The sequence below is a fragment of the Sardina pilchardus genome, chromosome 17 (genome assembly GCF_963854185.1).
Source record: "Sardina pilchardus chromosome 17, fSarPil1.1, whole genome shotgun sequence".
In the NCBI taxonomy this organism is placed as follows: Eukaryota; Metazoa; Chordata; class Actinopteri; order Clupeiformes; family Clupeidae; genus Sardina; species Sardina pilchardus.
The window spans coordinates 15266445-15281444 of record NC_085010.1 but is presented as its reverse complement, the minus strand read 5'-3'; the positions used below and the strand labels follow the sequence as shown (position 1 = coordinate 15281444).

At 46.9% G+C, this 15000-nt stretch overlaps 1 protein-coding gene across 1 annotated transcript; it reads left to right on the top strand.

Annotated features, from left to right (window-relative positions):
* Nucleotides 1-4564: 4564 nt before the first annotated feature.
* gpr37b (G protein-coupled receptor 37b) lies at nt 4565-13012 on the top strand. The gene is made up of 2 exons (XM_062518106.1): nt 4565-6288; nt 11626-13012. Exons 1-2 carry the CDS (start codon nt 5206-5208, stop codon nt 12457-12459), a joined length of 1917 nt encoding a protein of 638 aa, XP_062374090.1. The 5' UTR covers nt 4565-5205; the 3' UTR covers nt 12460-13012.
* Nucleotides 13013-15000: the final 1988 nt, after the last annotated feature.

Sequence of the window (15000 nt, the reverse complement as noted above, 5' to 3'; positions counted from 1 at the left end):
AGGACATAGAGAGTGAGTGAGTGTGTGTGTGTGTCTCTCTCTCTCTCTCTCTCTCTCTGTGTGTGTGTGCGTGTGTGTGAATGTTAAAATGCACTTCTGTGTGTGTGTGTGTGTGTGTGTGTGTGTGTGTGCCTATGTGTTAATATGCACCTCTGCATATGCGTGTGCTTGTGTGTGTTTGAGTGTTGGTATGTTAATATGTGCTTCAGTGTATGTGTGTGTGTGTGTGTGTGTGTGTGTGTGTGTGTGTGTGTGTGTTTATGCATGACATTAAAGTTTGTTGGCATGAGATTTATCTGTTGAACCATGACATGACATTTGGGAATGCCATTTCCTGCACATTATGTCCCCCCTGCCTTCATTTATCTTAAATGCATCACTGTGTGCAGCTGGACTTTTATTTGAAATAACTGCAAAACAATTGCTGGGAAAAACAAACCTACCTGAAATCCCTTCCCCTTTCATCCTGGCAGCTCCTTATGATCCCTTTCTCACAAAAACTCTCAGTCTAAAGGACTGTATCGTTACTCTCACGAGGAAAGGCTGCCTCTCTCTGCTTCTTTCTTCAGCCTATCCACCTTTCTAGGTTGATACAAATAGTCTGCTTTGTGAAAGAAGAAGGGGGTGAAAAAATCCCAGTTCCTCACCAAATCCCTGAAAAATCTCAAGTCTCCACTCACCTGCCACATCTGCGTGGGTCAGAGACACTGTTGGATTGACTGCCGGCTCAGCCAGGGTTGGTGCTGAAGCTGGAGTATAGGAGCCTGGGCCGGATGGATGGATGGGTGGGGGTTTGGGTGGAGCTGGAGTGAGCGGCGGAAGCCCTGGTGGAGTAGAGAGCGGGGAGCCCTCGGGCTGGGTGTAGATGTGTGGATGGGGTTACAGGCCTGGCAGGCGCCTGGGATCAGGTGTCAGCGGGGCTGATTGGAGGCGAGTGAAGTGAGGGCTGCTTCCTGTGTTCCTGAGCAGCAGAGACCGCGTGAGAGAGAGAGAGAGAGAGAGAGAAAGAGCGTGTATGTGTGAGAGAGAGAGAGAGAAAGAGAGAGACAGAGGGAGAGAGAGACAGAGGGAAATAGAGAGAGAGAGAGAGAGAGTGGCAGAAAGAGAGAGAGAGAGAGCCTCTGTGGAGACTCCTCTCCTGTGGTCTTTGGAGAACTGGCTGCTGAGGCTCTTTTTAGCTTAAAGAGCTCAATCTGTCAGCAGAAGCTCACTGTAATCTAAGTGTCCAAGTGCGTATCATTGCACAGTAGGCCTGCTGATTGTGTGTGTGTGTGTGTGTGTGTGTGTGTGTGTGTGTGTGTGTGTGTGTGTGTGTGTGAGTGTGTGTAGGTATCATATCTGTCCTACACACTCACGCACATGCATGTGTGCATACAGGCACACACACACACACACACACACACACACACACTGTGTGTGTGTGTGTGTGTGTGTGTGTGTGTGTGTGTGTAGGACAGATATGTCAAAGATGCATATTTTAGCATGTGCTTCTCTGCATGGCATTGTTGAAGATGAGAAGGTGCCCTCGCTTCTTTAAGCATTCATATATTTCCGAGACCCACAAAAGCAAAAGCAGGCGGCTGAGCCTTGGCTTTAACACATTTCTAGACAAAGGGGAAACCAAGATGGATGGATCCTCCTCCTCTTTCCCCCTCAGTAATTCGATTGCTCAACCGGTTCTGGTTTCATACTGAACTGTGGAATATCCCACTATGCTACTCTTCTCATGCATCTTACAGAAAACCCCCTGTCTTGTGGAAAAACTAAACAAATAAATAAGCATGAGTTATGTATACTTTCAGGTGTTGGCAATACTGTAAGTTATTGCATGCGCTGTCTGCTTCGTTTTTTTTGCTTAGCTTTTAACATCTGTTAGTGAAAATATTATTTACAATTCAGCTTTTTTGTTTTGTTTTAAATACTCTTGAATAAAGTGTGCCATTTTGAAATAATGATTATTTCATTACCATCTATTTATTCCCACATGAACACTTAACGTTTCACATCATCATCTGCATACTCGAGACACAGTTCAACAGAATAGAAAGCCATTCTCATCCAATCACCAGTTGAAAATTGACCAGCGCCAACGCATGCCATGAGTCTCTCAGGAGATTAAGATGGCAAATGAGATTGGCTCTGTCCCATTCAAGTGCTTGAATAACCATCATCAGAAGGCCAGAATCAAACCTCTAAGGTCCATCAGCATGAGTGATTGGCTTAAAAAAAAAACACATTATAGTCAGAGAAACTCTGATTCCCCCCCCCCCCCCCCCCCCTCGGAATCTCTCTGTCCTGAATCTCTACCTCTTTCTGTCCCTCCCTCTTTCCCTCCCTTTTTCTTTCCTTCATTCTTTCTCTCCTCCTCTCGTTTTCTGTTCTCATCACTGGAGGATATTGGATCTAAATGACACAGTCAAGCCTCAGTAATTGGCGTCCCTGAAGAGACAGAGCGGAGGGCTGTTTGGGCTGCCGGGGGGGAGACTGCCACTGTCGCCGATGGCTGCCACTCTGCGGTGACTGTGCCGGTGCGGGCGTGTGCAACAGAGAATGACATGATTTTTGCTCAACCTGTCGGATGGTGCATAGACTCATTCGTCTCCCCTCCTTGCTCAGAGCTCTCAAGCTGGAAGGTCTGATAGATAGCTGCTTGGGAGGGGGGGTTCTTGCCCCCCCCCCCTACCCTCCATCTTTGTTTTTTACTCTTGGTTACACAACAACATCGACATAATTCAACAGTCTGTGAGGTGGAGAGCGGCCCGCCATAAAACCAGATCTTGGCGTATCAGTGTCTATTAAATTTGATAAATATCACTTCAAAATCGAATCTCTCCAAAAACATTAACTTGAGATATAGCCACGTGTCAAGGAAACAGAAGTAATGTGGCCGTACTGCCGCTGTGTACTGTTTCCAGATCAGTAATGGGTCATGTCAGATTAAAGGGAGGTCATGCCTTGTGGTCTTTGCTTGGTTTATGGTGACATCATTGACTTATTGACTTCATATTGTCCCAAGGTTATTTCAGCTCTCACTTATGGTGTCTTTCACATTTTTTGCCACCAGGATGCGCAATTGAGCTATAAATGCACAGAGCTCTGTTTTCCCCATAAGGGATGATACAGTATTTCTGTCTGTTCCATGCAGCTCTAGCAACTGCTTCCCAAATGTATGAATCAGCATACAAACTGCATATTCTAAATGTATTTCTCTTGTTGACTGAATTCTTGTGCACAGAAAACATATATCTATATAGCATCACTCAACAGTGACACTGCAGCAAATTATGTTCTGAAAGGAAATCATTTTGATAAATGATTAAGTATTCCTAAAATATGAATGTACTGGTAACAGTAACACTAATCAATTTTGGCAAGTACATAATTTATTGATTTGGTACATGTATACAACGATGCATAAAATCTTGATGACCTCACGCAACCACGTTATACCCAAAGGAAATAAACGTTGAATATAAACAATAACTCAACAGCTATAGATAATAGGTAGCTATTCCCTTGAGTTATTAAACTGTGCTTTGTATGTATTCATTCTTACTGTGCTTTGTATGTATTCATTCTTCTTAGGCACTTATTTATTTATTTACGTTATCATTTTGGATGCAGTGTCGACCCAATCAATCACATTCCAGTTGGTCCCCAGCAGCAGATTTGGCTCTGGCTCTTCTTCTGTGACTGTGGGCAGGAACAAAAAAAGAAAAAAGTACCGAAGGATCCAGTTGCTGCCAACTCTAACAGCCAGCCAGCAAGCCAGCCAGCCAGCCCTCAACACCTGCAGTACGCCCAGTCAGTAACACCCACGTGCCATGCCAGCTCCCCTGCCCTGGCAAGGATGAGAGGCAAGAATCAGAGTAAGCTGATACATAAATAGCCTGGATCCATGCAGAGCTTGGTGCAGTGTTAAAGGACATGCCACCGGTCCTGATACAATTATGTGTCTACATCTGCAGCTGGCCAATTAATTGGTCAGTAATATCTCGAAACATAGTAGTTTTAAACCAGTTCTGGACCCTGCAAATGTGGGACTTTCTGGGACTGGCTCCCTGAAGATATAGTAGCTTGTGACCAATAAAGACAAGTTAAATCATGTCAAGAGAAATGTTTTGCATTGCTGACAGTGAGTGGAAACTTGTTAAAGTGCCAATTTGCTGTGGTCTGTTTCTTGTCAAATGAAACACAGAGATTTAGATTTGGCATCATGCAGTACGCCCATTTTCATGTACTTACAAGAGGAAATATGAGGAAATGCTAATCTAATAGATATCAATGCTGCAAACTGATCATGTTGTAGGCTAATCCACGTTGTCCAATGCTTTCATATGGAATCATACAAGACAACTTCAGCGTTCCCTGATAGCCTAATCATCCCCTCAATGCAGTACATTTATTTTCCCAGACAGATCATGTTGTAGGCTCTCTTTGCATCACTATCAATTTGGTGTAATATGTTCTCTCTGACATGCATAATTACCAACGATAATACATTTATTACGCACAGGAGCGGGCGTGGTTGCCTGCCAGCTGCTGTGGTCTGGAGGGGTGATGCTGATGGATTTGGTTTGACAGATCAGGGTTAGCCGCCGGGGGAGTCCATTTTCTTGCCGAGTCCTCACCGAGGCGCTCACTGGCGGAGCCCACTCTTGTTAGGCTACGCTCTGCACCTCCCCGGCTGCGTGTGACACACAGACCGTGTATCCCACAGACCCCGCCGCGTTGCCGAGCACGGTGGAGGGGAAAGCACAGCAAGCCACCGCGCCGCATCACCACCACCAGCAGCGCCCAGGAAAACTTCAGGTTGCCGCACCCAAGGAATACAAAAATGCAACCATTTTGTTGTATTGCGATGGGTTTGCCACTGCCATCCCTGAGCTGGAGTAGCTCTGTGTGCAAGGATACCTCGCTTGACAAGAAATAGCACCTGGAGCTACTTCGCTGAGGGAGAAAAGTCAAAGGAGGATATTGCCTACAACTGGATTACAAAGTAGAAGGACCACACACAGATCTGACGCATCGCCTATGACTGGATTATAACAACAAAGCGTGCTTGCTTCACAAGAAGAATATACAGGAAGTTTGTTTACAGGTGGCGCAAGTAATGACTCGATATTTAGTCTGTATGTCGCCGCCGTGTATTGGTTTGAATCTGACAGATTTATTAGCCAAATAATAAGATAATACCCGGATTCAATGGCTCAGACAATGCAGATGTTGCTAGTAAAAGCGGTGCTGCTCTTTTTGGGAAACGTGTATGTGGCATCGTTAAGGAACGATGGGGACATAGGAACCAAAGACACCGGGAGAGATTTTTGCAACAGTACATGCCGAGGATCCGCTGGCTCCTACGGAGAAAGTATCACTCAAAACAAAGCTAATGCCATTGACACTACAAGGCGCCACGCCACAGGTGTAGCCCTTTTGGAAGCCACTGGGTCACCAGTGAAGGGTGTCGATGGATCACCCTTTAAAAATCATGGTTCAGTTAGAGAAAGTAAGCACGCCCGACATGCACATCTCTCAAGTAACCGAACGGAAAGAGGAGAAGGCTCCGTCGAAACCAAAAACAAGCACTCGCGGCGACACAAGAGGAAAAAGTTGAATAGCGAGATGCCTGCTACCATGGGAACGCCAGGTGGACATAATGACACTAAGTCCCCTTCAATAAGCAAGCGAGGACTACACAAGAGGAACCATCGAAGGAAAAGAGGCACAAAAGAAAACCAAAAGAAAGCACACAAGAACGGGCGAAAAGGGATCAACAGCGTTGGCGCCGCTGCTTTCACTCGCCCTGAAACTTCTGTCAACGTGTTGAGTGCCCCTTTCACTATGTGGGAACCTTCGACAAAACTCATGGCCCTTACATCCACACATTTCCCGTTTGACCTGACAAGGAGTGTCGAGTATCACACTAAACAAGATGAGGAAGAAGACCCGTGGGACATGACCCCGATGACTCCTCCATACGAGCTGGATAACGAGGAGGAATATTTCCCAAATCCCTTCTACCCAGTCACCAGCGAAACATTCGGGGCATACGCCATCATGTGTGTGTCCCTCATCATTTTCCTGGTCGGAATAGTCGGGAACATAGCAATAATGTGCATTGTGTGCCACAACTACTACATGAGGAGTATCTCTAACTCTCTATTAGCCAACTTGGCTATATGGGATTTTGTCATGCTCTTCTTCTGTCTGCCTCTTGTGGTGTTCCATGAGCTGACAAAGACGTGGCTTTTGGGCCAGTTCACTTGTAGAGTGATACCATACATTGAGGTAATTATCACATGTAGCTATTTATTTTTATAGCATCATACTTATGATCATTAGACTATTTAATCCAGCAGCGGAGAGGTATTTTTTCGATCCCTTCAATGTTGCTATCTGTATACGTCATGTCTGAAGGGTGTTTTGGAAAAGACAGCTGCGCGGGTCCACTGTCTCTCCCTACACCAATAAATAGGGATGAGTGATATGTGAGATCTCATCATGTCACCATGACAACTTGGATGATCCAATGTCACACATGGCCTGTATACATGGTGATGTGCTGCTACCCTGCCCTCAGGACAACCCTACAACCCAATAACCCAACCTCTCTCTCTCTCTCTCTCTCTCTCTCTCTCTCTGTCTCTCTCTCCCTCCTTCATAATCCTGGCAGATCTGGCTTTTCTCTCACTCTGGGAGCCAGCAGCAACTCGATCAGTGGCAGTGCACCACACCCTGTCTCAGCCCAGCTCTCATTTTACACAATTCGGGTGTCACTTGCATTTTGCTGCGATACTGGGAAGCATATACCGTCCCTCGCCCTGCATCTGTTTGAAACTGGAAACAAAAGCTTTTCTGTCCCGTTTCTGTCTTTATGCCAACTGTGTGTGTGTGTGTGTGTGTGTGTGTGTGTGTGTGTGTGTGTGTTTGTGTGTGTTTGTGTGTGTGTGTGTGTTTGCGTGAGTGTCAGGTTGCCATTGTATTACGGATTGCTGGGGCATTCTCTGGGGCAGAGTCAGGAGGGAGATGGAGAGAGGAGTTTGAATGCCGGACCCTAAGACACAGCGGCTCTGTGAGGTGGGATGGTGGCAGTGTGTGAACAGCACTTGATGTATGGCCACTCGGCTGCCAAGGGACCCTATGTGACAATAGCGAGTCTAAATTAGATTTCCCTGCACTGTAGCAAGATCTTTTGAAAGAGGCCATATGTGTGATTGAGTATTTCTGTGAGTATGTGTGTGTTTCTCTCTCTCTCTCTCTCTCTCTCTCTCTCTGTGTGTGTGTGTGTGTGGAGGTAGCATATGTTCAGGCTTGTCAACACATACAGTTTGTATTAAGTATGTGAGCATACATTTTTGTTTCATAATGGTTATTATGTATGTGTGCATATGTGGATGTGTGTTTGTGTGTGTGTGTATGTGTTTCAATAAGGTTGTTTATACAAGTGTAATGACAGGGTTTGTATGCATTGGGAGTCTTTCTGGCAGTGCCATGTGTGAGAGTTGGTTGGATCTTAGGGCAGATGGGCTGTGATTGAATTTGGGTTAAGTGATGAGTGGAGCCAGTCCGCAGAGAAGACGTGCGCAGAGAGGGAGAGGTAGCCCCAAGCTGCATTACTCACTGCCTGTTGTAACTCAGCAGTGAGCAGTGAGCACACACTCTCTCTCTCTCACACACACACACGCACACACACATGCACAGGCCTTCATATACAGTCATGCATGCTCAGATACATGCATGCTTTCTCTCTCTCACACACATATTCATGCATAAAAAGACTGCGTCACATGGACACGCGGGCATGTTCACACATTAAGATACTCATTCGCACACAGATACAGACACACTGACACATTCAGAAGAGCTGTGTTGTGCTATTAACATGAGTCACTCTTCTTGTGATCTGTGAGAGAAACACTGAATATAAACAAGCATATATCGTCATGGAAACATGTAAACAGACATAGCCTACAGTACGTAACAGTAAGCGTTTCAGGTGTATGCTAGAACAACATACAAAGACTGCTTCCCCACACAGACACTAAAAACATCACGCACATGAACACACACTCTCGTGGTGCCCCAGAAGTGCCATTTGGAAGTGCAGTGCAGCCATCATAAGTACCGCACTGCTTCATGCGAAGCATGGTGGGTCGCCAAGGCCTCCTTGCCGATGGCGGGGGATGGACAGATTTTCCCGGGTTCTCATGCACGCACTGGAAGTGGGTGGCTAGGTGTCACTCCCACTAGTGCTGACCCATCACCACCGTGCCCAGACCAATATCCCTCCACTGCCCCCACCACCACCATCCCCAGACCAATATCCCTCCACTACCCCCTTCTGACCCCCCGCCCCCAGACTCATATCCTTCCACAGCCCCCTTCTCACCCCCGACCCCCTCCAGGAGGGCATCCTCCTCTCGTGCCATGTCCGTCTTTTGACTGAGGTTTTTGGGGCAAGCTTATGCCCACAGGCCGTCCACTGGAAATAATAGCAGACAGAAAAGCTGCTCTTATGTGTGTGTGTGTGTGTGTACTTGCGTGTGTATTTTCTCTTTCTCAGTGTTAAATATGTCCTGGTATATTTCATTTCCCAAGTATTTTCTCATTTCATATCTTCTATTTTTTTTTTTTTTTTTTTAAGTAAAAAACACAGGCAATATTTTTAAACCTCTTTGAAGCAGCGTGGCTTTCTTTAGCCTCCTGCTCTGCGTGCGCTAACAGAAACAGAGTTGCACAGTAAGGGCCCTGTCACTGACTCACAGAGATACAGTATCTAGACTGCACATGCACACACAAACACACACCTACAAAACATACAACACATACACACACATACACACACAAACACACACATGTAACAAATATAGCACATACTGTACAACAAATACACATACACATGCACACACACATACACACAGACAAACACACATACACATAACGAATACAGCACATACAAACGCACACACACACACACACACACTCAGGCACACACACACACAAGTCAGCACGCTTATATTCCAAATTGGAGAGGGGGTGGAATGGCTGCCCCTGTGCCTCCGGCTCCACCACTTTCTGCAAGCTTTCCGTTTGATAGGAGACTGAACACAAAAGAGTCACTGATAGGAAGATGGGCTCACAGGCGACTGGGTGTTGCTCTGCGTAGCGCTTAGCATATCTCATCAGCTCATGACACCTAATTGTGAGATATGTTAATTATTCAGCGTATATAATTAGCGTTAGTAAATAATGGATTAACTCATAATCATGCCCCTTTTTTTCCCGTGGTCGTCTTTTGTTTGCCGACGCAAATACGCGTTGTTTAGCGATAGCTCGTCATCAAACAAGATCAAGACTGACGAGAGAGAGAGAGAGAGAGAGAGAGAGAGAGAGAGTGACCAGATGAGATACAATCTGGAATGAATTACAAAAACAAAAAGATGGGGGGGAAAAATCACACATGCAGAATGGGTATTAATCACCGGTTTATTAATCACTGAGCAATTTATCACCAAGCTAACCATGTAACACAAAAGAGAATGATCCAATTTAAAGTCACAGAGTCTTTGGCCGAAAAAGTATTGATTAGAGTCCATATTTCATGTCACGGTGGCAGGCCCATTACTCTCGCCATTCAGACCAGGGCTCTGGATTTATGACGCAGCCTGATTTCTTTTTGGGCTGTTTCAGAGCCCATAACCATAATAGCCTTTGTCTGCAGCCCGGTCAGGCGACTGGTCTCCATAATCCCATTTGTCGATAGATAAGAATTATTGCTCTAGCCGACGGGCGTCGGTGCCAAGCGCGTGCACGGCCCCCCTCGTTTTCAGTTACATTTCCAAGTGGCCATTAAATGCGTATTAATAACAACTGCCGCCATTATGCCACAGGAAGGAGTCATCCACAAATTAATGGCCCATTATTAAGGACGAGACAAAAGGAAAGCTCAAGAAGCCTTTCGCGAGATATACCTGCTGCTGTGCAACCTGGAAAGAAATCAACCCAAGTGTCTGTGCTGCCAGACACAGCATAAGACACGAATATCTGGGTCAGTTGGGTCACTCAGAGTGTCTGAAACAGTGAGCATGAATCTTGAGCCAGGGGCGTGAGCTACAGGGCCATAGTTTTGTGGACACAACCTCTTGTATGTTATATTATGCATACATGATATTGTGTTATTATACATAGTATTGTGTTATCGTAGATGGTATGTATTATATACTGCTATATACGGCATGATATAGTACTAACCATGTGAGTATACCTTTATGCAGCACCTTGCTATTTCAGTCCAACTGTACTGTAATCCTCTGTGCTGCAGAAGGCGCAGCTTGTTTAGCTGTTGTTGTCTACCCCTCCCTCGCTCTCTTGCTGCCTCTCGCTCTTGGAGCGCGGATCAAAGTGGTCCTCCCCTGCACGTTTGACAGTGTTTAGTGCAGCCTCGTTCCAATGCTCAGGTGATGAAATATTCACACTGTTTACACCTTCGCCTGTGCCAAGGTGGCAATACGGTATCACAGTGCAGCCCGTGCCGAGCAACCTTGGCGCGTGAGGGCAGTGCCCCTGTCGGGTGCGGGCATCTTGCTGCTCTCTTCTCCTGAGCCGGGGGAGGTGAAGGTTATTTCTGTTTACCCTCTCAAGGACGTCTAGTCTGAGAGAGAGAGCGCGGCGACGTATTTTCCGGCTAATTGAATAATGACTGTTTATTCCCAGTGATGGTCTATTCTGCATATCTTTTGTGCCCATTCTGTATGGTGAGTGGTTATTAAGTGCGTCGGCTTTATCATCTCCATTCAGAGTGCTAAAAACGGAGAGCTCGGCAGACCTTTTAGCGTGCATACATTGCGTTCGCCCTTGATGCTGATGGCTTTGATTCACGCGCAATTAAATCGAGAAAGCCAGACGTTGCCGCCGCCGCCACCGTCAGGTTAGGTGCACGGGCATTAGAATCAATTGGGGCCCAAATGATGCCCCTTTGGGACGGAGCTAAGCGATGGCCAAACATTTCCTCCTGTGGTCCTTCTTTTCATTAGTGCTACGCAGGTCTGCTGTTTGTTCATAATTCATGGCAAATCTCCCCGTCTCCTTCTCTCTCTCTCGGCAGGAAGTCGCTGTTTAGTGTGCTTTCGACCGTCCACAGAGGACCATCTGTTAGCCATTTATAATTAAGGCTGGGGGCCCCTGTAAAGGATTTGCTGATCCCGGTGAAAAAGACCAAGAAAAAAACAACAAAAACAACTTTTATCAAGCCGAGTTGTGGGCTGTGAGCATTTTGTTGCGTCCTTCTTTAAACCTGTTGGCACCCTGTTTCCAATTGGACTGGAGGGACCGACTCCAGCTGTGGTTCACAGTTGCTCTCTCCGTGGGTAATTTGATTAAACAAGGAGAGAGGAGTTCTGACTGAGCCAAGAGGGTGTGTTGGCCCCACTGCATTGTACCCAAATGCTGAATGCATTAGCTGCACCTTTAAATAATCTTCCAGTTAGAAAAAAAACGTGTAATCTCATTTATGATTTAATCAGATTGCACCCCCCTCCCAAGATGTGTTTGATGTTTTCGATTATCCACCGGGGGATTAGTCGGGTAAATCCTCTTGTTTGTTTGTTGTTTGTTTCTTATTTACAGGTCGCCTCGCTGGGGGTCACCACCTTCACCCTGTGCGCGCTGTGCATCGACCGCTTCCGCGCCGCCACCAACGTGCAGATGTACTACGAGATGATCGAGAACTGCACGTCCACCGCCGCCAAGCTGGCCGTCATCTGGGTGGGCGCCCTCCTGCTGGCGCTGCCCGAGCTGCTGATCCGCCAGCTGGTGACGGAGGACGCGGGCGTGGCCGAGGCGCCGGCGACGGTGGAGCGCTGCGTGGTGCGCATCTCCACCTCGCTGCCGGACATGCTCTACGTGCTGGGCCTGACGTACAACAGCGCGCGGCTCTGGTGGTGCTTCGGCTGCTACTTCTGCCTGCCCACGCTCTTCACCATCGGCTGCTCGCTGGTGACGGCGCGCAAGATCCGCCGGGCGGAGGCGGCGTGCGCCCGCGGCAACAAGAAGCAGATCCGGCTGGAGAGCCAGATGAACTGCACGGTGGTGGCGCTGGCCATCGTCTACGGCGCGTGCGTGGTGCCCGAGAACATCTGCAACATCGTGTCGGCGTACATGGCGGCCGGCGTGCCCGAGAGCACCATGGAGCTGCTCCACCTGCTCAGCCAGCTGCTGCTGTTCTGCCGCGCGGCGGTCACGCCGGCGCTGCTGCTGTGCCTGTGCCGGCCGTTCGGCCGCGCCTTCCTGGACTGCTGCTGCTGCTGCTGCGGCGGCGGCGAGGCGTGCGGACAGGCGCGCTCCTCGGCGACCACCAGCGACGACAACGAGCACGAGTGCACCACCGAGCTGGAGCTGTCGCCCTTCAGCACCATCCGCAGGGAGATGTCCAACTACACCGCCGTGGGCTCGCACTGCTGAGGGGGTCGATTGGGGACGTGTTTCAGAAAACCATAGTTGCTAACTAAGTTAGCACTAAGTTAGCAACTAGCTAAGCTGCTAACTAAGTTAGCTAACTAAGTTGTAAGTAACTAAGTTAGCAACTTAGCATAGTTGCTAACTAAGTTAGCAACTTTTGGGTGGCAATGCAATTTCCCATTGCCAGCCAACTAAGTTGCTATTGGGTTAGCAACTGTGGTTTTGGGAAACGCACCCCTGATCGACCCCCTAGTTTCCCAAAACCGTAGTTGCTAACTAAGCAACTAACGTCACGAGATCTGGAACGTCGTTATCATCTTCCTCTCCTCCGGCGATTGGTGCCTTACCATCCATTTGGGCAGGTTTTCTGCGAGTTTCCTCAGGCTGGTCAGCTCCAAGCTGGTTGAGGATCTCTGTCAGCCGCTTGATCTCAGCATGGCCGGTGATGGTGAAGGTGTTTGCTGCTGCTAAGTCTGCAACTTTTTGTTGGCGATGCAATTTCCCATTGCCAACCAACTAAGTTGCTAACGGATTAGCAACTGTGGTTTTGGGAATTGCGCCCCGGGGTGGGGGGTGGGGTGGGTGGGTTGTAGGTGTAGATGGGGGGTGGTGATGGGGATATGTGGAGGTGGGTCTGCAAAGACCGAATCACATACAGCAAAAGCCAGCTAGACCAAACCGTACACATAGTCCAAATGCCATACCTTTCCACACACAAGTAAAGCTCTTGTACTGTACATACTGTGCCAACACACAACACCCACACATATACTCACACATACATAGAAATGTGACTGTGAAGGATATTGCCGACAGATATGTAAATACATGTAAATTCATTTTTCGTCTTTTTAAAAAACAAAACTATGTTGCTTTTGTACCGTCTTTAATATACTGAGAATTTGTGATTGTGATTCAGTTCCATTTCACTGGTTCAGAAAGATAAGATGCTCCGCACTGTATCGTTCTGCTAAAAAAGCCTAAACAGGTTTCAGTGACACACAATGTTTTGACGTTGTGGTCTTCAGGTGTACAGGTGTTCTTGCACTGCCAGTCATATTCAGATCTGCGCTTTAATTGGTTACTCTGTCTGCTGCCCCACCCCTCTTTTGTTGTCATACCACTTTTAAAAAAAATGACTGCATTGTACTCAAAGTAATATAATATAAATGACTGAATGTTGTGTGCTGTGATTGAACCATTTCTATTGATGAAGGTGATTCTTGTGAATCAGTATAAGTGTCAAGCTATCATGTTAGTATCTTAAACATTCTAAGAAAATCTTTGTCTGTATTTGATGGGAAAAAATCTGTATGCACACACACACATACACACAAACACACACACACACACACACACACACACACACACACGTACACTGTTCAGTCTAGTTTCCGGTTTCTAAACTGATTTTTATATAACCAAAATATCTTTATTAAACTGAAACCCACAAGTCTTGTAAGCAACAAACCTGTACATTAAAATGTCTCAACAAAAATAATTTGAAGGCATCATGTCGTGTTGTGTTTTTTTTTTTGTGTTGTGTTCTGACTTCTGTCTTAGATCAGTAGCTCTCTGGTCTGTCACACTTGATCGTTCTCTGTTCTTTAAGACACAGGAACCATCACAACACATCTCGGTTCTCTACCCTTTGCGTTCCCTTCTGTGGCACGTCTCAGTACCGCGGTGCCCAAATGTCTGTTGCTGTGAGGATCAGCAGAGGCTGAGTCTTCCTCCACGTAACCGAATTAACTGTCAGGCGGCTGCACACACTGAACAGACGTAGACGCGCGTTTCCGGGGCGAGATTTCTTTCTATCTCTCTTTCTCTGTCTCTCTCTCTCTCTCTCTTTCTCGCTCTCTCTTTTTCTTTCTCTTTCAGTCCACCGAATGCTCCACTCCCACGGTTCCAAGGAGGTGGTCTTTCATATTTTCAGATGCGCGTTGCCACATTTGATGTGTCTGGAACAGAGAGTTATGCTATTTTTGTCGACTCGCGGGGAAAGGAGCCTAGATTATGATAGGCAGTCAACCCCTCCCGCCCTGCACACACCACACACAGACATACACACACAGGCACACACACCAGTTCTTGCATTGTGACATGAGGAGGACTGTCTTCCTCTTTTGATTTGGCTCAGGCTGTAATCAAGTTCAGCCAACGTGCTACTTACATACCTTTCCCTCGTTTCAAAGAAAGAGAAGAAAATGAAATCATTTTGTGCTGAAAGCCGTCATTTTCCTTTAATCATTTTCCCTTAATTAAATGCTAAGATCAGGGTCTCTTTGAAGATGGCTCAAAATGACTCATTTTGCTGGCCAAAACTTCCCTCACTCTTCCCTCATTTTTGATTTTTGAGCATTCGTCCTCGTGCGCTGCCATTATGTGCCGTTTAAGCCGAAGATTGATCTGCCATTTTGAGCTGTAATTGTCTTGGAATTGTGGGGCCTCCCATCATCATCAATGGAGCTCAATCAGACGCAGTCGGAAGTGCCCGCTCTGTCACACTGGGCTTTTGTCCGTGTTGTATCTCCACCTGTGTTT